The sequence below is a fragment of the Alosa pseudoharengus genome, unplaced genomic scaffold (assembly GCF_046254945.1).
Source record: "Alosa pseudoharengus isolate Yale_2024_CS ecotype anadromous, Long Island Sound unplaced genomic scaffold, YU_APseudo_1.1 YU_APseudo_1.1_scf_5, whole genome shotgun sequence".
Lineage (NCBI taxonomy): Eukaryota > Metazoa > Chordata > Actinopteri > Clupeiformes > Clupeidae > Alosa > Alosa pseudoharengus.
The window spans coordinates 32,865,997-32,893,002 of NW_027468837.1; the positions used below are offsets into that span (position 1 = coordinate 32,865,997).

At 39.5% G+C, this 27,006-nt stretch overlaps 1 protein-coding gene across 3 annotated transcripts; it reads left to right on the forward strand.

Moving 5' to 3' along the window:
* The first annotated feature begins 1,277 nt into the window (after positions 1-1,277).
* On the forward strand, positions 1,278-25,520 carry LOC143104165 (uncharacterized). Of its 3 annotated transcripts, none has more exons than XM_076268125.1 (15): positions 1,278-1,406; positions 1,835-1,861; positions 11,133-11,417; positions 11,595-11,870; positions 13,092-13,400; positions 13,506-13,811; positions 19,040-19,171; positions 21,284-21,364; positions 21,448-21,528; positions 21,976-21,994; positions 22,110-22,135; positions 22,666-22,700; positions 22,801-22,852; positions 24,016-24,050; positions 24,189-25,520. In XM_076268125.1, exons 1-15 carry the CDS (start codon positions 1,346-1,348, stop codon positions 24,384-24,386), a joined length of 1,923 nt encoding a protein of 640 aa, XP_076124240.1. In that variant the 5' UTR covers positions 1,278-1,345; the 3' UTR covers positions 24,387-25,520. The 3 variants fall into 3 exon arrangements, with proteins under 3 accessions (XP_076124240.1, XP_076124242.1, XP_076124241.1); XM_076268127.1 differs by having other exon boundaries at positions 22,804-22,852; XM_076268126.1 differs by having other exon boundaries at positions 21,287-21,364.
* Positions 25,521-27,006: the final 1,486 nt, after the last annotated feature.

Sequence of the window (27,006 nt, forward strand, 5' to 3'; positions counted from 1 at the left end):
CTCAGTGTCAGGAAGTATAACGAATGTAACGAATTGCTTTACTGCATTCAAATACACATACACGCCAGGCACCGGCTAGAAAAAGGTAGCGATGGAGTTTCTCAGACATTCGTCATGACAGAGCCAGGGATGGATTACTGCACGGGCCTACCGGGCCCAGGCCCAGGGGCCCAAGGGGTCAGGGGGCCCTGAAGCCCAAGCCTTTGCATGGAATCATTGCCTCAATATCAACAAACCAGGATGTAGCCTATGAATCTGATTGAATTGAGTATTGGCCATCCCCAAAATGCACCAGAATACAGGAAATCACATCAAACAAAATAAAAAATTTCTGGGGGAGGACCCCCAAACCCCCCCTCCCACATATACGACAATAAGTGGGGGGCCCTGAATATATCTGGGCCCAGGGGCCCGAAAGTTCATAATCCGCCCATGGACAGAGCCAGTGAAAAAGAAGCAAAAACCAAGAAAACAGTAAGGAAATTGCCAATACTGCATAGTTTACCTTTAAACTGCAACGAGATCTGCACAATGCATTAGCCTATGGCAGACATAAGGTGGATTTAAAACATTCTGGCAGTTACGATGCATGTACATCTGACTATATGTCTCAAAAACAGTGTCTTTATCAACTAATCACCAACTAAACTAACCGTTAACTGAACCTAATGTAACCGTTACGTTACATTATGTCCAGTAAGCCTATATAATGGTAGGTTCTTCATTCACATTCAGAAATATCAGTAACATTGAAAGTAAGTAGTAGTCTAACCTTAGGCTATTTGGACAGGTATACAAAAAGGAAGACATGAGAACAGTTTATCCTGAAGAGTTAGGAGAGGAGAGGGAGAGGGGCCTTCCAAAGAAGGCGGGGAAAGGAGAAGAGGGAGTAAAAGAGGGAGCCAGATAACAGGTCCTGATGAATGCTCTACAAATAACAATATAAATGTAGCCTATTTAGGTACATGTGTTGAAAATGTTTCACACGTGCAATGCGCATACTGTACACTTTCACCTGCCCCAACTCTCACTCTTAGCTGATCTAAAAAGAGCTGAACAATATGCGATGAAGATTGTGGTTATAAAAAATAATTAAAACAAATTTAAAACAAATTTTGCCCCTGCATACATGTGTACAGTATGTGTTTTTCAGTGAGGGTTGTGGGTTTAAGGCCTCCCCTTCATATCAGTCTCACTTCTACATTCCGACAGAACTATCGTCATAGGAAACAGTCAGACATTTTTAGTCTCTCACTCTGGTGTGTGGGTTTCCTGTTGTCCGTCATCATTCTACGTCTCTATTTGATGTCTGTGTGCCAGACCACTTTTCAGGTCCTTCATCAACATGGCTGTATGCAGAATGGTGTGCTTTCTCTATGGCATAGTTTTTATTATTCACCTATACTGTAAGTGCTGACATTTTGTCATCTATTTTGCTATAATATTATCTGACCTTAGATATCAGTCTGATATTTAAGTTGAGTTACAGAAAAAGTGGAGTCACCTGGTGTCACTGGTGTCAAAATTTGTCTCCAAAAAATAGACAATTTAAAATGGACGTCAGGAAAAGTCTTTTTGTCATTTAATTATGAATGTAAATGGTTGAAGTTGTTATACAGTGGGACTTTGTCTGGAAGCGTGTGCTATGGTCAGATAAAATGAAAATGAAGCTTTAGGGCAACAAATATTTAAGGTGGGTTGGAAGGATGACTATACCTACTGATGCGTATGGTGTCTGGGTCTGTGATCTGGGGGTAATAAATGTGGAGGGCACTGTTTTGTTTTTGAATAAGAAACCTTATTTTGTCTTGTTTCTTTATCTCTCTTTTCTTAGATCCATTTCATTTCACAAAAGCCCAAGGTTAGTTCACAATCTGAAGTGCCTGTTTCATGACAGATGTTAATAATATAATTGAGTTACTGCTTACATATACTGAAATTATACTGTAATAATTGGTTTACAGTTTTTTCTACATTCCTCATGCAAGCAGTGGCGCCAGCAGAACATTTTGACAGGGGTGGCCAGGGGAGGCCATTGCAAACCTTGGGGTGGCACGCCAAAATGGGGGGGGGGGTGTATTTAAATGAATAATAATATATCACATATAATATATTAGGGCCACAAGAGTTTGGCTCCAAAGCGCTATATTCTCCATTTTAATGCATTTTCATAATTCATTTTTTAAATTAAATGATTATTTTGTTTTCGGATCTGTAATTTGGTAATTGTTATTTGCTCAATCAAAACAACACAACTGCACTTTTATTTATATTACCTGAAAAACACTTAAATAACACGACTTATTAATGTTTACAAAAATGGATTTATAGCGTTTTGGAAAAGAGCTCTTCATATGCTAGGCTATATCGTTTTCAAGACAGTGTAGCCTACCCATACCTGGGAAAGTAGAAAGTATGATGTGATCATGCTTGCATATCTTAGGTCAGCCTTTATATTAGGTAAAAATACTTTGTGTCTGCATCCATGGCACCTGAAGCATGCTGGTAGAAATATCTTCACAGTTCACAGATCTGTGCATGCCATGGCCAACTTTTGATTCTTTGATTTGGAAAGCAAGTTTATTATTTTGGGCTGCTTTTAGAATTTCAGCCCAAAGTTGGTAGACAGGTCATCTGCTGGAAACATTAGGCTTAGTTTTTGGTCAAAGTTTTCTCCATGGATTACTGGTCAGAACACCTATTGGAACAGATTAAAACTTGGGGCATGTTGAATTTTGTCCAAAAATCCAATATGGCCGCCGTATTCCAAAATGGTACATTTTTACACACTTTTCCTATGCTATGGGGACATTTCCAGTAAAAACAGTGTAATTTTAGCAAAAAAACTGTCCTTTTCTATCAAATACATATTTACAGAGGTTAACTGATGATTTTAAAACCCTAAGTATTTTTCTAACAATTTTAAATCATTAAAACAAATCATAATTTTGTCAGATATTTGTCAAATATCAGAAATAATCAAATTTCCTTCAATGGGGACATTTCCAGTAAAAACAGTGTCATTTTTTTCTGTCCTTTTCTATCAAATACATATTTACAGAGGTTAACTGATGATTTTAAAATCCTAAGTATTTTCTAACAATTTTAAATCATTAAAATGTTTTGTCAAATATCAGAAATAATCAAATTTCCTTCAAACATAAACCTCTTACAGGTTAAATACAGTTCAAATAAATTGGGTACCTTAACTTAAACAGATGAAAATATATGGCATTTAGACATGGCGTAACTGGCTGGGGCACCTGCACCGTACACCGGCGACCCGGGTTTGATTCCCGCCCCGTGGTCCTTTCCGGATCCCACCCCGACTCTCTCTCCCACTTACTTCCTGTCACTCTCCACTATCCTGTCGCATTAAAGGCATAAAAAAGCCCCCAAAAATAAATAAATTCAATAATATCCCCAAAATGTGGGATTTTGGGCCTAAACTATCACAGGAAGGAGATCACTGGGCTACTCATTCCACCAACGAGTTACCACTGAGGAAAAGAGTCTTGAATTTGATCTAGTGTTTATGGCTGGTCGACACAACAGATGCTCATCAGATGACCCCAGTGAGTGGTTGGGGATGTACATATGGATCATAGGATCATAGAATTGAGATAGCCGTAAGCAGATCCAGTAAGTGTCCTATAGGCCAAGGTCTATTATAAGGAGTCAAGATAGAGTAGGAGAGGAGTTACACGTGTCCTCTTTGGCTGATTGAAGACCCGGCGTGCTGCAGCATTCTGAATCATTTGCAACGATCTTACTACACAATCAGGCAGGCCAGCTAACAGTGAAATACAATAGTCCAGTTTGGATATAACCATGGCCTGCACAAGAAGTTGTGTGGAATCTTGTATCAGATAGGGTCTGATCTTCCTAATGTTGTAAAGGACAAGCCAACACGATTTTGCAATTCAGGCTACATGCTCAAAGAAATTAATAATCAATTATGACGCCAAAGTTACGTGCCAATCTAGTTGGGGTCAGTGAAGAGGAGTCAAGCTGGATGTTAATCTGTTGGGGAATAGCTGTTTTAGCTGGAAACACCAAAAGCTCAGTTTTTGAGAGATTAAGTTGAAGGTGTCGGTCTGTCATCCAGATAAGGCATGCAGAAATCTGATGGGAAACAGTCCTCAGGTGAAGCCGTCCGCATTGCAGTGAGTCAAATCCCCGGGAGTGAATGGTCTCACCCAAGGAAGTGGTGTAAATAGTGCCCTAATACTGATCCTTGAGGCACACCTGTGGTGAGGTCATGATACTTTGATACAAAAAACACTGAAAGAACACCCTTTAAGGTAGGATTCAAAGATTCAAGATTTTTCCCAGAAATTCCCTGTTCAGACAGTGTAGAAAGGAGAATGTCATGGTTTACAGTATCAAAGGCTGCAGGTAAGTCTAGTAGAATTAATACTGATGACTGAGCAGACTCCTGATTTGAGGTGCTGCTGTTTACGGGTTTGAGTCTGGGCGTGTGCAGGGCTGAACCACGCAGGTTAAACAGTAACAGTAAATGTAAATAGGTTACATTAGCTACTCTCAATGCTTCAGTCACAGACAGAGCAATTTCAGTAGAATGACCACTCTTGAAACCAGACTGCATACGGTCTAGCAGTTTGTTCTGATACAGGAAGTCATAGACTTGCTTGAAGAACACTTCCTCCAAAGCCAACAAGAAAGGAAGAAGGGAGACAGGTCTGTAGTTCTGTTCTTCATCAATTGTATGAAGTGTACTTTTTTTTTAGCAAAGACATAACCCTTGCCTGTTTAAAAGAAGAAGGAACTATTCCATAACTGAGTATAGTAGTATTAAATACATGCATGACTGCTGGCAGAACAGCAGGTGACATACTGCAGAAGAATAGACAGGACAGGATCCAAAGGGCATGTTGTTGGATGACTTTGCTGAAGCAGTAGAGAAACCTCTTCAAGAGGAGAGAAAGAGTCCAACAATTCACAGGCAAAGCTCTCCTAATGGGCTCATCAAACTGAACACTTATCCTGTTGTGTTTGCAGTCAAATATGACCGATTGACGATTCTTCTCTCTAAAAAATATTGTTAACTTATTCTCACTACCATGAGGTTTCTTGGCTTTGTTAACACAGGGCATCTGAACACACAAAACAAATTTTGATATTTTGTATAACAATTTGAGTGTTTTATTTAACTTTAACTGTTTTATAGAACACCCATGTGTATTTTCGGTCAAGCATGACTGGCCATTAGAAATTAATGGGTGAAAAAATTGTCAGTGTATAAAATTGAGTCCAGGCACATACTTATTGATCAGATGGACTGTATATGCGCTTCTGTACATTAAAATACACACACAAACACACCCTCACTCCCCCTCTTTGCTTCTATGCCAGCCCGTATTGGAACCTTTCCTCAATGGAATCTTCCCCTTTCTGACTTGCATGAGCTCAGGTCAGTGAGGCATGCAGGCCATAAATACCAAATGGAAGTTTAAAACTGGTTATATCCAATAGAACACACATTGATATAAAGGTCTATCACAACATTAGATGATAATATGTGTGTTACTGTGTATTTATAACAAGTTATAATGCGGCTCTCATTTTTGACCGGGAACACAAAACTAGTAAACATAAAACGAACACAACAGGAGGGTTAAGCAACTTTCAGTGAAAATGTTGCAAAGTCATCTGCTGACAGTGAAGTATGGCAGTGGTGGAGGATTGAGAAGAGACTTGAAAGTTGAAAAAGTTTTCTACTGTCAGTTGCGCTCTCAATCTTGCTCTGATAGAATGTCTTTTTTGCAAGTGTAACAGTGAATGAAAAAGATGATAGCAAAGACTGGTAGTTACTAAGACCATTTCCATCTCTGGATTTACGTCATTCTCTCTCAGCAGCTCTAAGTATTACTATCATTAATATAGTAAAAGTAACAATATATCTAGCCAAGGGATAAAATATTATTTTTTGTAATTCCATCACCTTTATGGAACTATCTTGTTTCTTATATCAATTAAAATTTGTCAAAATGTTTTTAATAGGAAAAAAACTCTAGCTTAGCCAAAAGTGTAGACCCAAAAATTCAGAGTTTGTGGGAAAATTTCTAAATGCCATATGTTTTAATCTGTTCAAGTTAAGGTACCCAATTTATTTGAACTGTACTTAACCTGTAAGAGGTTTATGTTTGAAGGAAATTTTATTATTTCTGATATTTGACAAATATCTGACAAAATTATGATTTTTTTTAATGATTTAATTTTGTTATACTTAGGGTTTTAAAATCATTAGTTAACCTCTGTAAATATGTATTTGATAGAAAAGGACAGTTTTTTGCTAAAATGACACTGTTTTTACTGGAATGTCCCCATAGCATAGGACAAAGTGTGTAAAAATGTGCCATTTTGGAATATGGCGGCCATATGGGATTTTTGGACAAAATTCAACATGCCCCAAGTTTTAATCTGTTCCAATAGGGGTTCTGACCAGGAATCCATGGAGAAAACTTTGACCAAAAACTAGGCCAAATGTTTCCAGCAGATGACCTGTCTATGGATAACATGTAGAATTTTGATGCAATTTCAAAACCGGATTACTCGGGATCCGCCTACTGTACAGAGTTTCAGAGCTTCATATCCCCGTGGTAAGGTCTGCTGTTTATTTTGATAAATGATTTGCTATGTTTTGACCAAAGTGAGATATACCACCGAGAGTAATGGGTGTGGAGATAGACGAAGCGCTGTGTGCACAATGGAAATATGATTAAATGCCATGTATATGCAACGTTAATTTTCTCGTGAACCGTTTATCACAACACCAAGCCGCTAATATCATGGGAAAGCTAAGGTTCTGCTCTTTCACGTGATATCTGTGTGATAAGTACTCCGTGAGCAATTCAACAGAGAATAATGGGTGGGAATTTGGACACAATTTGTGTCCGTCAGCCACATAGCCAGGGGTGGCCACCAGTGGCGGCTGGTGGTTATAAAAATGACGGAGGAAGGGAGGTGCGCTTGATTGGTGTTGGTGGCAAATGTGAGGTGCTGATGGTGTTGGTGGCATATGCGAACAATTGAGTATGTAGGCCGCCTACCCAGACACATTTAAAGCAGGAGTATGTATCATTTTAACTGGCAATGGTGTGCTATAAAAGCTGTTCTGGAGCTAGGCTAGCATGCAGCCAGAAAAATTGTGGGTTCAATTCTTGGCTTCCACTGTTGTGCACTTGAGCAAGGCACTTAACCCCGAATTGCTCCAGGGACAATGGACTTTGTAATATGATTGACATAAGTCACTTTGGATAAAAGTGTCTGCTAAATTAATACATGTAAATAAATGTAAATGTAGGTCTTGGAAGTCAGGAAACATATGCAGGCCTAATTATTAAATACTGTTTTCCAGATGAGCAAAATTATGGAAACTGAAGGTTTTGCTCAATGTAATACATTATCAGAGAAGGCTAAAATACTAAAATTAGACACTTGTTTTAAAACTAAAGTAACTTATGAATGATTGATCAGTTTGAGGAAACAGTGGGATTTATTTTTTTGGACCCTGTAACTTACCATTTAAAAAAGGACCTTAAATGTGGTTATTTGTAACATGCTATTGTTTTAAAGCCAAATCACTATAATTTAAGACAGGTTGTAGGCTAATAGCTATTCAAATGGGAATTTATAGTCAAAAGTTGTAGCTTAGGCTAAAAGGCAAACGTCATTGAAGACGTCAGAGCGGCCAGAAAAGGAATGCATCAGTCTGAAACATTCATTAACAATGTAAACATCCAAAGATACAGTTAGAACGTTGAAAACAAGAACATATTGGTAAGAACAAGAACAAGAACATTATTTAACAATTGTTTAGGCATAACATGGATGATTATAAAAAGGCATAACTTGGATGTTAATGGATGATTCAGAATTTTAGACGCTTCCATTACTCAGCCAGAGGCTATTGCAGGCGTTTATTTGAATATCAAGTCAACTCTCCTAGCTGTTTGCGTAGCAAATACATCTGTGACCTGATCATACCACTGAGGATTTTTTTGAAGAGACTTGACAATTTTCTTTTCAATCGAAATAATGGCCAGATGTTTCAATCTGTCCTGTCCCATTGTGTTCCTGGTATAACTTTTTATTCGTTTGAGGCATGAAAAACTTCGCTCAACCCCTGCAGAAGTGGCACCGATCGTGGCAATCAGACACGTGAGTCTGTACAGCTGAGGCATTGCTTCATCAAGACCGCTGGATTTCATGAAGCTGAGGCTGTCACACAGCTTTCGGGACGAATTGATCTCTGCATTGCGATAGAAATGCTGCAGTTCTATTTTCAATTTTACCTCGTCAAAGAGATGGCCATAAGTCTCTGACAAGTTTGCCATTGCGTGCGTTGGGAAATCTGATTTGAAAGACTCCCGTTTTAAATTTAAAAGCTCCATAAAATGCAAGCGGTCAAGATGTTGGAAGCGCTGGGTGATTTGGGTCCTGATGCTGTCATGAACGGAATCATACAGCGCTCTATAAACCTGACGCTGATCCTGCTGACCCTGCCTTCTTTTTCTCCTATGGTGAGCTAATTCTGGGTCTTCTGTCAGTGTGGCAGCTCTGTCGTAAATTTTGTCAAAGGCCCTCTCTGATTTCATCTCATCTAGGATTTGCATGAGGTTTTCTATGCGCCTTTTGCAATAGGACACGTCCATGGACTTGTGAGATTTCAAACACAACATCAGTGTGTGTGAACAGTTCCTCGAAAGTAAACAGCAAAAACACAAAATCAAAGTCCTCTAATTTGACCCTCAATCCATCAGCTAAACGTATGGTTTCATCATCCATAGACGGATGGTCAGCTATACGAGTGAACGTCGCCATCAGTTTATCGTAATTAGAGGCCACTGTATTCACGACCCTGGACGAGAAATTCCAACGCGTTGGAACGCTCTTAGGCATTCTAGCGCAACCAAATTCCTCAAGCAATGCAACTCTTTTGCTGGATTTGGAGAAAAAGGATGTGAAGCCACCCAGGTGAGCAAAGAAGTTTTTTGCCTTTGGAATGACCCTAACGCCTTGACTCAAGACCAGATTTAGGCGATGGGCATAGCAATGGACAAATGTTGCACTGGGAGCCACTTGTCTCACTTTAGCCTGCAAGCCATTAAGATCTGAGGCCATGACTGCAGCACCATCATATGTTTGTGCGACGAGTTTCTCAGTGAAATTTAAGCGTGACATTTCGGCCTGCACAAACTCAAACAACGACTGCGCATCACGCCCCTTCGACACATCGAAAAAGCCCAGAAAACGTTCCTGGATGGTGCCATGATCATCCACATACCTGACGATGGCCGAGAGCTGTGAATGACAACTTATGTCTGTCGTTTCATCAAGTTGCCAAGAGAAGAAGGGCGCCCTGTCTAATTCTTGTCTGATTTCGCCATTAATTGATGAGGATATTGCCGAAATGAGGTCGTTCTGAATAGTTTTGGACATGCCTGTAAAAACAGACGAACTTTGCAAATGCTCTGCTAGAAGATCATCATAGCGTGCTATCACCTCTGCCAGCTCTCTATAATTGCCCTTGTTGTCTGAATCAGCCCCCTCGTCATGCCCCCTGAAAGAAAGCTCTTGCATGCCCAGATAGGCAGTAGCATCAAGCAAACGCTTCACAATCTCCCTATTCTGGCGCACTTTTGTATTATGTTGTGCTGTCTGCAACCGCACACCTTCATCCACAACCTGATCAATTGCCATTCTCCCCAGCAATGACAATCGGATTGCAGCCCCAACGTGGTCATTACACAAATCGTGGCGTTTTGTTGCCCTATCCAAATTGTTTGTATCAGCAAATCCCTGAACTGTCCACGTTTGTGACTTCCCCATTAGCAGGCAAGGCCAGCAGTATAGCCGATTGCTTTCTGTGCTACCAGTTAGCCATGAGTATTTGTCATACCATGTAGCATTCAGCACACTAGCCTTACCATCTTTTTTTGGAATGTGAATTTTTGGCACTGGTCTTCCTGCTGCTTTGATCCTAACCTTTGCACTGTAGTTGAATGTATAGAATGGTTTGTTCAATAAAACATGGACAGTGTCCTGTGAACCCATTGTACTTTATTTCACAAGCAAGATTTCGCAATGTAAAACACGCCTCGCATTCAACACAAGATTCTTCGCTGTATGACCGCAGATAAGTTCTTGAACGGTGTACTCATAACTGATAGCCGCCCCCTCCAGAGCAGCTAGCTGCTTATTGGTTCACCGTTGGCGCTAAATTCCAGAGGCTCTGGCTAGACCCGCCCACTCAAACGGAGGAGCTTCCTCCCTTGGCCATTGAAAACGACGGGATTCACGAGCCGCTGGGGTCTGAGACGATTATAATGGGCATCAATGAGGGGTTTGAGGAGGAAGATCCTCCATACAGTAATTTTCAATTGCGATAGGGGGTGCTGTTGACATTTTGACCCAGGGGAAGGATTTTCGTTTGTTCAAAGTGTTCAAATAGGACTATTAACAGTGATTTACCAGATTAGCAATTCACTTTATATATTTTTTATTTTTCTCTGAAGTTTTAGGGAGGTGGTTCCTCCCTTTCCTCAATGGAGGAGCCTCCACTGGTGGCCACAGGGGTGGCCAGAGTTTATGTTGAGGTGGCCGCGGCCACCCCTGGCCACCCCTTGGTGGTGCCCCTGCATGCAAGCAGGGATATTAGTAAAATCATTATTAAAAATAATTATTATGTATTCATGATTCAAACTTGGCACATTCAAACCATTGTACAGCAGTGTTTTTCACCTTTAAAGCTGCAGCATCAGCAACTTTATGATGTGACTTTATTGAACCATGTGATTAGCTTTTTGTTCTGCTGTGTTTGATAGTTGGTCAAATACTCAACACGTTTCTGGTTAACAGAGATGTCATCAATGCAGGATGTAGTCAAACTGCTTCTGCCTTAGGTTAACATTGTGCCTCAAGTATCTGGTGAATTGATTATGTAACCATCATCTTCAATTTTTATTATGTTTTGATGTGTTTGTTTGTGCACACAGATAATAGGCTGTATGTGCCTGTAGTAACCACAACATAAGAAATGTTTAAGATCATCAGACTTGTCGTTAATAAATAAGGTTTTCTTTTTTGTTTTGAATCCATTTTCACAGGGTTGTCCCCTACACTGACAGTGTCCTCATACATTATAAGTGAGAGAGACTCAGTTGATCTGAGCTGTGTGCTCTATCGGTCTCCTCCTTTGTCAGACTGTATTTTCTCCTTAGTGGATAAAAAGGCAAATACGCACAGAGCCTCATCATGCCAGCTGTCCCTCACAGGGGAAAAACTGAGGAGATGGTCAGGCTTGGTCACATTACCTGCTATAGTCAGAATGAACTGCTCCACTGCTGATAAACCATCACAGCAATCACAATCTGTTTCAGTTATTGTTAAAGGTAAGATATGTCGTTGCATTTCAACACAGTCATGCAGAGAATTTCTATTACCAAGTTCTGGTTTGTTCTGATGTCTGTGCACAAAGCTATACACTGTATGTGCCTATAGTAACCACAGAGGTATTTAAGATCATCAGATTTGTCTCTAATGAATCTGTTATTTATGAATTTTCACAGGGTTTTCCCCTACACTGACTGTGTCCTCAGACATTATAAGTGAAAGAGACTCAGTTATTCTGAACTGTACGGACTCTCGTTCTCCTCCTTTGGCAGATTGTATTTTCTCCTTAGTGGATACAAAAAAAAATACATACAAAACCCCATCATGCCAGCTGTCCCTCACAGGGGAAGAACTGAGGAGATGGTCAGGCTTGGTCACATTACCTGCTATAGTCAGAATGAACTGCTACGCTGCTGATAAACCATCACATCCTGTTTCAGTTACTGTTAAAAGTAAGATATGTCATCACATTTCAAGTTATTCAAATATGCTGCCATTGCCTGAAAGACTGTGGCGATGTGATAGTTATTTTGGCCACCATGAATCAGTGGTGTTATCCTTGTATCAACACAAATATGACTGGTTACCATATGGAAATGTGTCCTGTATTATGAAACATAAGACTTTCAAAGAGATGTCAAAGTCAAAGTCAAAGTCAAAGTCAGCTTTATTGTCAATTTCTTCACATGTTCCAGACATACAAAGAGATCGAAATTACGTTTCTCACTATCCCACGGTGGAGACAAGACATATTTTAACAATTTTAAGTCCACAGACAAACATAACATTCAAGTAAACAAAAAAGTAAGTAAATAAGTAAATAAGAGGGCACATATAATGAAAAAATAAGAGCAGCAAAATTTGGTTGAAATTGTGCATAGACAGTCAATAAAATAAAATACTAGTGCAAAGTCAGGCCAATAAGAGGCTGAGGTAGTTCTGTTTGACCTAAGTAAGAAATAAAGTGGCATAGTGGTGCAAGTTATGTAAGAGCAGCAGAAGTGTTGTGTTTCCAGGACAACAACAACAAGTTGCAAAGTGTACAAGTGTGCAAGTGGAGTGGTGCAGGCGGCCATTTGTGGGTCCAATGTCCAGGATGTTATGTAGCTGAGGGTGGAGGGGGGAGAGGAGGGAGAGAGTTCAGCATCCTAACAGCTTGGTGTATGAAGCTGTTGGTGAGTCTGGTAGTGCGGGAGCGCAGGCTTCTGTACCTCTTCCCAGAGGGCAGTAGATCAAACAGATTGTGAGCGGGGTGACTTGCATCACTCACAATTTTGGTCGCCTTGCGGGTGAGGTGGGTGGTGTAAATGTCCTTCAGGGAGGGGAGTGAAGCACCAATAATCCTTCCAGCTGTGTTCACTATGCGCTGCAGGGCTTTCCTGTTGTATTCAGTGCAGCTTCCGCCCCACACAGCGATACAGCTGGAGAGGATGCTGAAATTAGTTATGAACAAAAATGTACTGTGTACTGTGTCAAATTAACCTTTCCATACAGAGAATTTTCAAATTCAGCAGTCTTCTAATGTCCAGATGAGTACCATAAAATAAGTACAATTCTATTTTACAGAAGCACCTGCTTCTACTGCTGCTCCTCCAAAGCCCAACCAATCTATAAAACATCCAGAGTCTTGCCCAATGTGTACCTAAAAAAAAACTGTTATTCTTTCACAACAGCACCTGCTCCTCCTCCTCCAAAGCCCAACCTGAAGATCTCCCCTGCAGTCCTCAGAGAGAGCAGCACAGTTCAGATGACCTGTGAAGTACCTCAGTCTCAGTCTGCGTCTCTGTGTCTCTTCTACCTGGATGGGATAGAAGCTGCTCCATACAGTTACCCATCATGTCAAATCTCCCTCACTGGTGTTCAGATCCAGCAGTGGACACGTCAGAGTTCCCCTCTAGAGGCTAAAGTGGGGTGTTATTACCTCACAGAAGGAGAAAGAACTCCATCAGATCACTCAGATTATGTTGCATTGACTGTTCTGGGTGAGAATTCTCACATTCTAGTCAGTCTGGTAATGTCAATGAATTTTACAGCATGTTACCTCTGATTTGTGTGGACTAATCTAACTGTCTGGTGTCTCAACACAGACAGACTGCAGAAGCCAAACATAATGATCCTTCATGATGGTGTCATCTCTATTGACTGTGACATACCCAAGCATTTTGGTGAGGCCACCAACTGCCAACTTTACACTGGAGATGAACACCAGTCTTATCTAAAAACAAAGACATCAAAGAGTGCATCTGGAGACCTGTGCTGCCAGTTTACTGTGAACAAAGATGATTTATTCAGACGTCTGCAGTCAGTGAGAAGCAGAGGGGTGAGCTGTGATTATACAGTGAACACAGAACCTCCATCACTCTCTCCACGCAGTGACCCTTACAACTTTACAGGTCAGAATCACACATGTTAAAAGTGAAATTAAAAAGCTCATTCCATGTCTCTCATTGATCATTGATTTTTTTTTACAGTCTAAATTGTTAATAATGTAAACTTTAGATCTGATGACTTGAGATAATTAGCGTGGTAAAAACCAGAGGTGGGACCAAGTCACTGTTTGGCAAGTCACAAGTAAGTCCCAAGTCTTAGCAGTCAAGTCCAAGTCAAGTCCCAAGTAAAGACAGAGAAGGGCAAGTCAAGTCCAAGTCACATCAAAGCCAAGTCGAGTCCAAGTCCAAGTCCCAATCTTTTTCAAGACAATTTTCTAACAATCATCTGGTAATCTTCACTCAATAATGGCATTATTAGACTATCAATCATAATTTTAACACATCAATCTAATCTACAGTATTTTTTTATAAATACAGATTAAAATATGCTCAATGTTTCTGTCTTTCTGTTGAAATATTTTACTATATATGCATGCGCATACCTGTGTAATACGCGTGCATACCTGTACAAAACGGATAGCTACATGACACAGCTGCAAAAATATATATAGTTTTCCCAAATTGCGGCGTCCACTGCAAGGATGAGTAATAATTTGACTGATGGCATTTCACTGCGCTAGGCCACAGATTTGCCTGCAAACAATTTATTAGGCTGTCTGCCAGTGGTGACTCATAAGGGAAGCCAAGGTCAACACTTTTATACTATTTAAATGATAATAATGACACAGTAATTTTGTTTTAAATTATTAATATCTTAAGAAATACTACACATTTGATGCTGTTTTACTCATTTGTAAATGGTGCACTGTCACTTTGTAATTGGATTGTAATTGTAATGTGTGCTACTGTCCACACGGTCTCATCTTTTTTTACCAGCTTCATTCAAATATAGCCTGTGGCTTGTCCACAAACTCTAACATTGCTTGTGCCACATGTATAGCACAATGTTAACAATGATAAGCATGATATTAAGTTGGCACAAACAGCTTTCATTCCTTTGGAAATAAAAGCATGTAATGACATGATGCTTGCTAGACATTTTCTGTTTGAATTAAAAGTGAAATATGAGCCTGGTAGCCAGTAGCCACTAGCTGAGTGGAATGCGGCATATCGTGCTTCATGTAAACGAATTATTGAAGACTTCAAGACTCACCAGTTCCATTACACAAAGGCAAATACAACTCTTCATATTCTTGTCCATTTTCCAAATCACAGTGAGTGCAGCCTATATCAAAGTGCCCTGGCTCTCAACAGGGACATCACTAGGGTTATAATGCGCGGGCATGGAGCGCAGCAAAAAAAAAGCTACCCTTTGAGGCCTAGGCTATTGTCAATGCAATTTTACGATTATGCTCATTGGGCCAAGACAGTATAGGTTAGATGTATGATGTGTAATAATAGTATTTATACCCCCCCCCTCCCTACTTGTTACAAAGTGGGCAATGGTATGCTAAATGGTTACATAACTGACAGAGAAAGGGAGTGCAAAGGTGAGATGTTCTCAGTCAAGAGAAGTGAAACCTGACTAAAAGAGAACACTGACTAGACTTGTACTAAAATACTCTCTTGAGCCATCACTGTCTGGATGTGAATGTTGCAGAATACCATCAAATTATGCACTGCCTTCTCTCTCCGCCCTTCCTGTCCTGTAGCATTTGATGATTTGATCAGTGTTTTTTTGAAGTTGAAAGTGTAACATCGGAGCTACGCCCTCTGCCGCTGCTGTCACGGGGAGAGCTGACTCCAGAGCTGACCGGCCTCACCGGAGTTTTGAACACCTGCAAGTAATGCACTAATGAGCCGTAGACTATTTTAGAGACTCTCCTGGCTGGCCTCAGTGTGAGGTATTGTTTGTGACTCGTGAAACATACTAAGCCGTGAATATATGTATTGGATATTTCGTGTATGACCTAGATTGTTTTTCCCGACTGTGATTTTTGAATTCTGTATTTGAACTGTCGCTTTCCGATTTTTGAACGACCTGTGCAACGACTTGGACCGTGTTTTCTGACCTGCCTTTTTGGATTGTGCTTTGGACACTTTTGCCTGTTTTATCCCTGCCTGCCTGTGTACCGAACTTGGACTGTACTGAATTACGTCTGTGGATCATCTCTCTGTACTGTTGCTAAATAAATCTCCTTTGCTCCTCGCACCTGGGTCCCTTCTGTAGTCATTACAGAAAGGGTAGTGCTTAACTAGCTACTACAAACTACTGTTAACTTATGTAATCATTCAACAATCAAACAATCATCAAACAATATTCAAACCTAAACAATTGCACCCTAGACTAAGCTATGAACCTTTTTAACCAGATAAGTCATACATTAGTCCTTTGAGGATAGGCTCAGTGCAATTTTACTATTAGCTCTGTGGTCATTGTAAGGGCCAGCTATTATGCTAGGATATCATTTTCAAGACAATGGCTTCCCATATCTGTGAAAGTATGATGTGATCATACTTGCATGTTATGTCAGCCTATATGTCAAGGAAAAATACTTAGTGTCATGATTGTAACATTCATGTCACCTGAAACATGATGGTAGACATAGCTATCTATTCAAAAGCACAGTTGATGCTTGTGGATGCCATGATCAACTTTTGATTCTTTGATATGGAAACCAAGTTAATTATTTTGGGCTATAACATTAGAATTTCAGCTCAAAGTTGGATACCATGTAGAAATGTGCTGCAATTTCAAAACTCAGGAATGGCTTACTGTAGGCCTGGAGAAGAATGCTTCATATTGTCGTGTCCGGTAAGGTCTGCTCTTTATTCGGATGGTTTGCCCTGTGTTGTGAAGCGTTCGTGAGATATGCCATCAAGTAATGGGTGGAGATAGACGAAGCGCATTGTGTAGAATGGAAATATGACTAAATTCCATTAACGTTCCATGTCCAATGTTAATTTTCTCGCGAACCGTTTATCACAGCACCTAGCCGCTAACAGGCTATCACGTGACGTAGGGAGTGGGGCAGATATGGCTCTGGAGTGGGGAAAAGTTTACTAACTGGTTGCCATGGTGACTAGTCATTTCTGAGCTTCATTCATGATGCCTTTTTGAAGTAGTCAGGCACATGCTCAACTCACAGTGTGTTGACTGAACATTCTCAAATAAGCTAACCTGACGAGCCAGGCCAGGTTGTCTTTCAAATTCCCTCTGCACGTAATAGGACAGCGCTCCAACTCATGAGTCCCATACGCTTTCCCACCAGCGGAGCTAGTCGGCTAGTTGATTAACTCGAGTCGCGATTCATAGACCGCTGTTCACCAGCAGCAGCATCCATCTTCTTTGTTTTCAAGTAGCAGGGAATTCATGCGGAACCATCGCAACTCTGCTGTCATTAGGCTATGTTAAGCCCGTCCACCAACTCTATAAACGGTGTGATTGGCCTGACCAAAGTTTGGTTTTTCCAGCTCGCAAGCCAACAGAGTTGCTAGGCTACCCTGGATGAAAAATTACATTTGCTGCCCCTAGGGTCCGTCGTTCAAGGCTGATCCTTGATTATGATTGGCTGAATAGCATTGGATGGCGTTTTAAGATTCAGCATAGAGTGGTGAAGTCCCGCCCCTTCTACTTCCGGTCCATGGGACCTATCTTTCAAAAAATTATGAACGGGAGTTAATGGAGAGATTTTTTGGTCCAGTTTGAATTGTGCCACAAATTTCACATATGATGTGTGTGAATTTAAAAGATAATTTTTCACGTCAAGAAAGTACTGTTGTTCGATAGACTTCAAAAGTTATGTTGGTTTTGTGCGAATCCACTCAGTGGACTACATCTCTCATCTCGGACGATGTACGTCACCAACGTAATGAAACGATAAGAGCTGTTATGCTAGTTAACGGTTGCATCTTGCTGCCTGCTATGTCACTTAACAGTAGGGGTGTAAATATTATAAATATATATATTGTAAATATGCATCGATTATGCAGCCGGCGATTCAATGCATCGATTCGGCCGCAAGAGTATCGATTAATGTGTTTATTTTGCCGCCTGTTTGTTTGCCTATCTATTTTCAGCATCAGCTCCGACCTTTCTTTTTCTGTCTATGGCTCCGATGTAAGCGCACTACCTACTCCTAAGCTGCGGGTGGGTTTTTTTTTTATATGCAAAGACATAAGGCCGTATAACGAAGGCTTTAGATACCTGCTCCTACATTCCGAACTTTTGTTGATTTATTTGAAACTTCATAGATATCATGTAAAAATATTGAGTATTGAATCGTATCGAATCGTATCGTGGGGATTTCTGAAGTATCGAAAATAATCGAATCATTGGCTTAAGAAATCGATATTGTATCGAATCGTCATGAAAACTCCGATTTACACCCCTACTTAACAGTATGTAATGTACAGTCTATGGACGAATACAACTTACCTGATGTGTTTAATCCTCTGACTCATGGTATTTTCTTCGGCAAAGAAAGCCCAATTAAGACCTGTTGCTGGTATGCTTGTACAATCTAGTGTGGCTGTGAATGAGCTAACGTCACTAGCGTGACTTATGGGTTTGTAGTCGTTGGAATTACGATCTTTCACAATGTTGTAATTCAATAGTTACGAAACAAACTGCAAATGTCTTTACATGAAAAATTGTCTTTAAAATTGACAAACATCATATGGGTAATTCAAGGCACAAGTCAACCGGGACCAGAAAATAATTTCTTTTTCGCCATAGACTGCCGTTCAAATTTTTTTGAAAGATAGGTCCCATGGAGGCAAACGGAAGGGGCGGGACTTCACCACTCACCTTGACCGCATTTCGTTCTATTTACTGCGGCACCGGAAGCCTATTACTTGGCAGAAGAATGATTATCTATGAATGAATTGTTACATTTCTCATGGGGGTTTTAGGCGCTCTGCTTGCGTGTCATGCTTAACAACGCCCCTTAGCCAATCTGTTCTAAAATCAGTGTCACCCCGAGTAGGCCTACTGTCCGTACAAAAAAATGGAAACAATAGGTAATACCGATTGTTTTCGGGATTTTTTCGTACCGACAGTACTCGGTGACCTTGAGAAGCGGAGATCTATGTGAAAACTTGCTGGATTTCTCCTTTAAGTGTTTTTCAAATGTTTAGTACAATTTGCCAGTTTCAAATTTGTATGTTGCCTATGCAATTTTTCCAACTAAATATATGTATATTTATGTGATTTACAGATTATCGTTTTATTTTTATCCACATTTTACACAGTGTCCCAACTTTTCACATTGTTAATCTGCTGTCCACAGCAGCCACAATAACAGCAGCAACAACAGCATGTGGAACAAAAACAATAGGCCTATCATCAACAACAACTTCAACATTAAAATCAACAAGAAAAATACCAACAACAACAATATATCCATCATCCTCAGGGCCTGGTATGTATAAGGTATTCACTTCCTCCAGTGAAGTTTTCAACTTTGTCCATATGATATGATGAGTGTGCTCATCAAAAAATAATACAGTATATAGATATAAAGACTTTAGTATATCTATATATCTATATCTCCACATTATAAAGTCATGTTATTAAATTGTGTATTTCAGGTAATATCAATCAAATTGCTATTTTGTTGTTTTGATTGAGTAAAGATTAGTCAAATATTAATACCCAATTACAGTTCTGAAATTACTTGTGAAACAAAATGTAAAAAAAATATTTAGGAAAATTAATTAAAATGGTGGATATAGCGTTTTGGAACCAGACTCTTCAAGAGCTATGTAAGGGATAATGTATAGAACGCCATTATCAGGAAATAGCGAACTGGACCCCAACGCGTTGCCGGAGCTATTTCCCGATAATGACCGGCGTTCTTTACATTATCCCACTTATTACACGGCTACTTGAAAAAACGAAAAAATAAACCCCCCACTATAAGACTCTTTAGCCTACATATTTGTTACCGATTTTATCGTAGCCTAGCTTTTGCTGAGAAACAAATAGTTCGCAACACAGGCTGAACTTTAATCAAACATTCTTTAGAACACAGCTGATCAACCATCTGCTTTAACTTTTGAATTAAGTTCCAGTAGGCCTACTTGGAAGACGTGAATAAGAAGCACAAAACCCATTTTCCTTGACAGTGGTCTGTTATACAAGGGTCTGTTATTGAGAAATATCACACCATCGAATGTTGGGAAGGCCCATTCAAGTGAATGAAGCATTCCCAAGAGAACGAAGAGCCGTGTAATACATATATATAATGTTTTATATTATTTAAATGACGATATTGACAAAGTAATTTTGTTTTAGAATATTAGTTTCTTAAGGGGATATTCCACCATTTAGGGAATTACACTCATTTTCCACTTCCCCTCGAGTTAAACAATTGATTTTTACCTTTCTCCAGTTCATCCAGCGACCGACCGACCGACCGACCGACAGACAGACAGACAGACACTTTATTGATCCTCAAGGGGAGGGATACCACTTTTAGCTCCAGCCTAGCATAGATCATTGAATCGGATTAGACCATTAGCATCTCGCCTGCTAGCATCACGCTTAAAAGTGACTAAGATTTCCGGTAATTTTCCCATTTAAAACTTTTCTATTCTCAAGTTAGAAAGTGTAATAAGACTAACGGAAAATGAAACGTGAAGGCAACAGACCCACTACTGACCATTTATAAACTATACTTTATACATTTATAAACAATAGGGCAATTCCACGGAAAATTACGTTTTTTGTAACATCCAACGCCAATAAAATATGGTATGATGTGAATGATTACATGAAATCTGAGCATTTGCTAATTTTGGCTGAAGAATGTACATGAGAAAAAATTCACAAAAAATTAATGTTATCCTTCACATCATACAACTGGCAAGGCATTTCACTGGCGTTATGGATGTGACAAAAAGTGTTCCGTGGATTGCCCTATACGAATATGCTATTTTCTAGGCTGATTTGACATGGAAATATACTCTCATACAAGTGTAATAATCAAGGAACATTGCAAACTTACCATGGGCGCAGCAGCACAATGATATCACGCAACACCTGAAAATAGTCCCCATAGGCCTTCCAGCAACACGTTTGAGCTGCAGCAGATTATTACGCCGGAATGAGAGTATAGTTCCATGTCAAATCAGCTTAGAAAATCATATTTTAGAAATATATAAAGTATAGTTTCTAAATGGTCAGTAGTGGGCCTGTTGCCTTCATGATTGTTGCCTGATCATAATGTAATCTGAAAACTGCTGCCCTGATTAAAAAACAATGCAAATGATCTCAGGTGGTATTCCGTCTACAACGGAGTAGAATGGGATGGAAGGGAAGTGTCTCCAAACTTTTGACTGGTAGTGTATTAAAAATGCTAGAAAATCATAAAAAAGGAAATTGTTGGTTGGAAAAGGTTGGTTGACTGCTCTACATGTAGGCCTACCTTTGCTAGTAAAATGGTGATTCTGAAAGCAATATGCTTGATGGAAAGACTGTGTATAAATGATTTGCATTTTCCTCTTCCCCGTGTAATTTTATGTATACCCAGCAGTTTTAACATCGACCAGTCTAAGAGACTACTCAACTCACCTGCACTCCAATCAAACTGCAAAGGATTCCTTCACATTTGGTAAACTTTTCAATTCTTCTCACACGACACCTGGTTTTCAGTGAGTCATACATACTCTGCATGACACTGTGTCTCTGATTAAGGTCCATGGTTGCCTGTATCAGCCGTGGTACTTGTAGTGGGCCTGTTCCTGGGTGTCCTCACTGCCGGATGTCTCTCCCTCAGTGAGTTTTTCACTTCCTTGTCAACTGCCCTGCCACAGAGCATTTTAGCTGTTTGTTGATGTCAGATTGTGATAGATAATGAAGGAAGCTGGGTCAGTGGTGTTTTAATGTGTGTTTATTTGCACTATTGTTATGTAAAACTGCACATCGTTGTACTGGTATTTTACTTCTAACCTAATCTAATTACGTAAACATCTGCGTCATCTCGCAGTGTCACTTCATCTGCATTTTATTAAGCATTAGGTTACTGTAAATGCCCTCCCTTAGAATGTTACATACGTTTCTTGATGAATATTTGGTTGATTGGCGATAATGGAGTGCTTATGCTTATGTTTAGTGTGGGAATGTTAAAGTAGGATCTCTGTGTGTTATATGATTTTGAATATGTTTTATTTTGTGGAAATGTTTGTGTAGCATGTTAATGTAAATACCAAACTTTTCCTACAGAGAGCCATAAACACACAAGGTCAGATAAATTAGCAGTCCACACATCAAATATAGACACAAAATACATCTTCAAAATACGGACCACATTTGCTTATCATACAGTATAAATGTATTTTTTTTTTGTTTCTGTCCAGATCACAGAATGCCACAAATTGGAGAAGTAAGAAATCATGACATACCCACCAATAGCACATGTTTTTTTAAAACAATGACTAACAAACTCTTGAAGGAACACACCAGCTATTTGGGAAATTATCTACCTCAGAGTTAGATAAGAGGATATGTAGCCTTCTCTTTTCTGTGTTTGCAATAATCCAGTCTGACACCTGGTTTTTAGCTTTGCATAATTCACTTGAGGTGGGTTTTTACCAATTAGCCTAGCAAGACTACAGTATAGTTAAAAGGGAGCTATAGGCAAACTATATAGGCAAACTATTTCAAGTGAATTCTGAAGCTTATCTAATGGTGTCTGATTGGGTATTAACAATGTTTTCATTGACTGCATATTGTGTGAAAACGACATGAATTGTGTTAATGATGTGACCATAAGAGATGGATGTTGTGCTAATTGTATTTAGAGTTTTGGAAATGGGAATTCAGATTCAGATTGAACAAAAGCATGCAATTGAAAACAACTGTGATATATTTTGTTTAATAACTTATGTGATTAATACACCTTTTTATTCCTAGGTGATGCTGTCAGATTTGGTCCAAATAATATTAAGGTGAGTACAGAATATTTAACAGCTGATGTTTATAGCCTATTACATCTTTCAGCAACTCATACTTTCACTCACTGAGCATGGTGACATTGTCTTCTTCTAGCAGATGGATAAAGGGGGTGATAGGTCTCTCCTTGCCATCTTGGAAACCTCAGGTAAAAACTGTATCTGGAACACTGTGTTGATTTTACGTTGATAGAGGATGAAGTTACTATAACAATTTCATTAGAAGATAAAGATATAATTTCCCATAGCTTTGATAACAAAACCATGATCATGTGTGATTTACTGTTTAAAATATATTTTTAGCAGCAGAACATAGGCTATACTACTACACATACAGCAGTATGTGTTGTTTCTAAAACGCTGGTTCCAAACTTTTGACTGGTACTTTTTTGCTTCACTTAAGGGAAGAGGAGAGACCGCATAGTCTGTCTGCCTCTCCACCCTCTCCATGTTTGTGTTTGTGTACTGTCTGTCCACTAGCCACTTTTTACCACTGTCTTACTGCTTCACTGTTTGCATGCTATATCACATATGCATAACCCCTCCCTCCATCCCACAGCCGGATTGTGGCCACACTTATACTGTACCTATACTTAATACTTAATGCGTTATAATCAATATTTGTATAATGGCTGTAACCCTATTACGTCAACCCATTCTTGCACTGATATAGTTTTTCTATAGTTTTTTTTATATTACCTTGTCTACTCTCTTATATGTCCATATTTATTTTATGCTGGTCTCTAGACTTTATTCTTGCACTGTTGCACTGTTGGGCTTACTCATTTGCACCATCACGATGACACTCTCACAGAGCACCTTACCTTACTATGCACAGAGAATCACAGGCTCAGTCCCTGCCTCAGTCATTGCAAGCGCCTCATGCTTAATCACCCCTAAACACACTATGTGGATACTGTTTTAGACTTGATGTAGATTTAGTGTTATTTAGTATAATTTGTATTTTAGTATACTTTTTATCTTCTACTGTCCTTATTGCTTAGTTGTGTTTTTTATATTATTTACTTTTATTACTTTTTTTTTTTGTTAGTGCATGTTGTGTGCGATGTCTGTACAGTATTAGCTTGACGAGCCAGACCCACGCTACTGAGATCTTGAATTTCCACTTGGGGATCAATAAAGTATCTATCTATCTATCTATCTATCTATCTATCTATCTATCTATCTATCTATCTTATTTCAGTGGGTCACATTGTCTGTCACATGGTGTATACTTTTTTCTAGTGTAAGACATACTTATCCTGACCACATGTGCACATACTCACACGTTCTCATGCATTTGGTGTTTCAGGCGGTGATCTGAAAAAAGACTCAGAGGAGGATGTGGTAAGGCTGATAGCTTTATGTACCTCAGATTCACTTTTCAAGCACTTCTCTTAAGTTGGACCAAAAACCTCATCTTATTTCTGTACAGTATTAAAGTATATTTTCAATAACTAAAGCTATGCACTTTGTTTCCCTCAGTCCAACCCGTGTCATGTGTACAGCACCATTCCTGACAAACTGGACGTTTCCACCCAGCAGGGCCCCACCTACAGCTTGGCACAGGCAGGAAGGGACCCACACACCACCCAGCAGAACCCCACCTACAGCTTAGCACAGGCAGGGAGGGATCCACACACCACCCAGCAGGGCATGACCTATAGCTTTCTGCAGGTCTAATTTCACTGGTCCTGTAGTCTTTAAATTAAAGCAATAACAAAACGTGTACAAAAGCTACTATCATTGTGTCAGTAGACATATAACTGTGCCATCAATGTAGTCAATAGGGCACTGTAATGCAAGACTATACAGTATGAGGCTGTGGCCAAAATGCTTATATATTTTCTTGTCTTCTGATATATTCTGTCAGTAGTGAAACAGCCTGCAAGAATAAGATGAAAACCTTATGACCAAGTCAGTAGTGAAACAGCCTGCAAGAATAAGATGAAAACCTTATGGCCAAGTCAGTAGTGAAACAGCCTGCAAGAATAAGATGAAAACCTTATGGCCAAGACAGTAGTGAAACAGCCTGCAAGAATAAGATGAAAACCTTATGGCCAAGACAGACAACCTAGAGACACATGCGCAGAATGAATGTAGACATATGATATCATTTGGATCCTATGGTAGAATATTCATATAACAACACAAGATTCCTTATAGTGTATAACAAATTACAGTTAACACATTGCTAGCACATGGTCTTGTTTTTCTGTTCTGTCTCCAGTAAATACTAATGTATTCTTATCTACTGAAATGCTATGAAATGACACAGACTCAGGATAACACAGTTAGACTCCAGCTGTACAGTGGAAAATATGTCTTTATTTGTTGTTCTTTTCTCTTGGGAGGACAAAATGTACATAGGTCTTTGAAGCTCTTTACAAAAGCAATGTTCTTAAAACAGGCAAGTGTGGGGTTTCAGTTTGAGCCTGCTCTGCAGCAAAACCCACTGACACTGTGGTTTAAATGCTTACTGGCATGGCTATATGCTCATGTACTACAACAGTTTCCTCAATCTGTCCATGCATTGTTTTAGTCAGTTACTTCTTCTATATGAAATCACCTCAGCTGTAAAAATGAAGAGGTAGAATGAAATGAACAGCTTAACATTTGTCACTCTTTTATCGATTAAAATCCACACTTAACACATCAGAGTATTCAATAGACAAAAGCAATCAAGGCAAAAACGTCATTCCAACAAACTGTCACATCACCTTTGAAGGTGCTGTTTGTAAGATTTGAATTCACTTTTCTTACATATTTAGATTTTTTCTTACATATTTTGAAGTCAATGGCTAATTTGTGTTCTAGTGTGTGCAGTCACTCTGACCAACAGAGGTATGGCCCACAGTGTGTAACAAATGGGATTTTGTCTTTCTAATAAATGTTTTTTCCTGGAAGACTTGTACTCTCTGGATGACTGTTTTGTCTGTATGTTCTCGGCATGTTGTGCTCTAAAGGGATATTTCCCTCCAAATCAGCAAGGTTTTTTTCAGTGGTCACCATTTGCTCCTGGATAAGCATGATATGATCTGATTGTCTCCATTGTTGGGTATTAACATGGTTTGCTTTGATTGGTGGCATCTGATATTTGTCATCAGCAGGGTGTACTGTACTGTGATAGGCAGCTTACACTTGAGACTCGTTGTGTTCACAGGAGTCAAAGACCAAACACAACCACACTGATTCGCCAGTGGAGGAGCCTTTTGGTGCATTCATGGCACTTCGGAATGACAAGGACCGCCCCCGTGGCTACTTTGTTTTTCCCACAGCAAGTGTTCATGTGCTTTGCCGTCAGAATGTGTGACAAACACGGACGCAACAACAAAGGTTAAAACAGTTGTTTATTTTGTATTAATTAGTGTATTTGCTTAAAATATATTATAATACACTTGTGAAAGAAAGATATGCAGCTTTCAAGTGACAAAAACAGCAAATTCCCAAGTTCACATTAAAACTGTTGGACATGAAAGGCCACATGAACTACAAACGAACTGGGCAACTCTGTTAGCAAAATCTAGCCCCAGTTTCTGACCTCTGACTCACACATTACGTGACGTGAATGACACAGAATGATGATGTTTTCACTGGGAAAAAGGTTTTTCCGAAGCCCATGAACGCTAGGTTTGTGTAAATAGCATCATCACAATGACAAGATGATAACCACCATTCTCTTTGAAAACATATATCTTAAATAATGTAGCCTATTTCTATATCACTTTGAGCATTAGGGCTGTGACGTTTTAGGAGGCTGTTTAGAAACAAACTACAGAGGAAAAATGAAAATATATTTGAAAAGATATTCATGTGAATTATCCTATACCCTAACCCACAATTTTCTACCCACCATTCTCCTCCATAGCCTACTGGTGTAGCAATAGCGCTGAAAATCTTGTGAAATGCATGCCATGCAATAGGACTGCGAATTACTTGGCAATAAACAAAAAATTTTTTGTCTTAATCATGGAGAGATTTCAGATGTGCAATAACTATAAAAGGCGTTGTCATAAGTTAGGGTGGGTGTTGGTGATTGCTATTGAAATGTTACAACCAAATTGTCCACTGAAATCTGAACTTAAAGGTGCTCTAAGCGATGCTGGGTAACGTCACTTCTGTTGACTTTCAAACAAAACAGAGAGCTAGCTCGCTACTTCCCGTGCTGCTCCCGTGCAATTGAAACTCTCCTAAACGCGCATCTCATCTGTGATTTGCTGGAACAGTTTGTTATGGGCTATGTTTGTCCAGGTTGTTTTTGTTGCTGTTTTTGGAGCCTGGGCTGTCCACAGAGATCGCATTT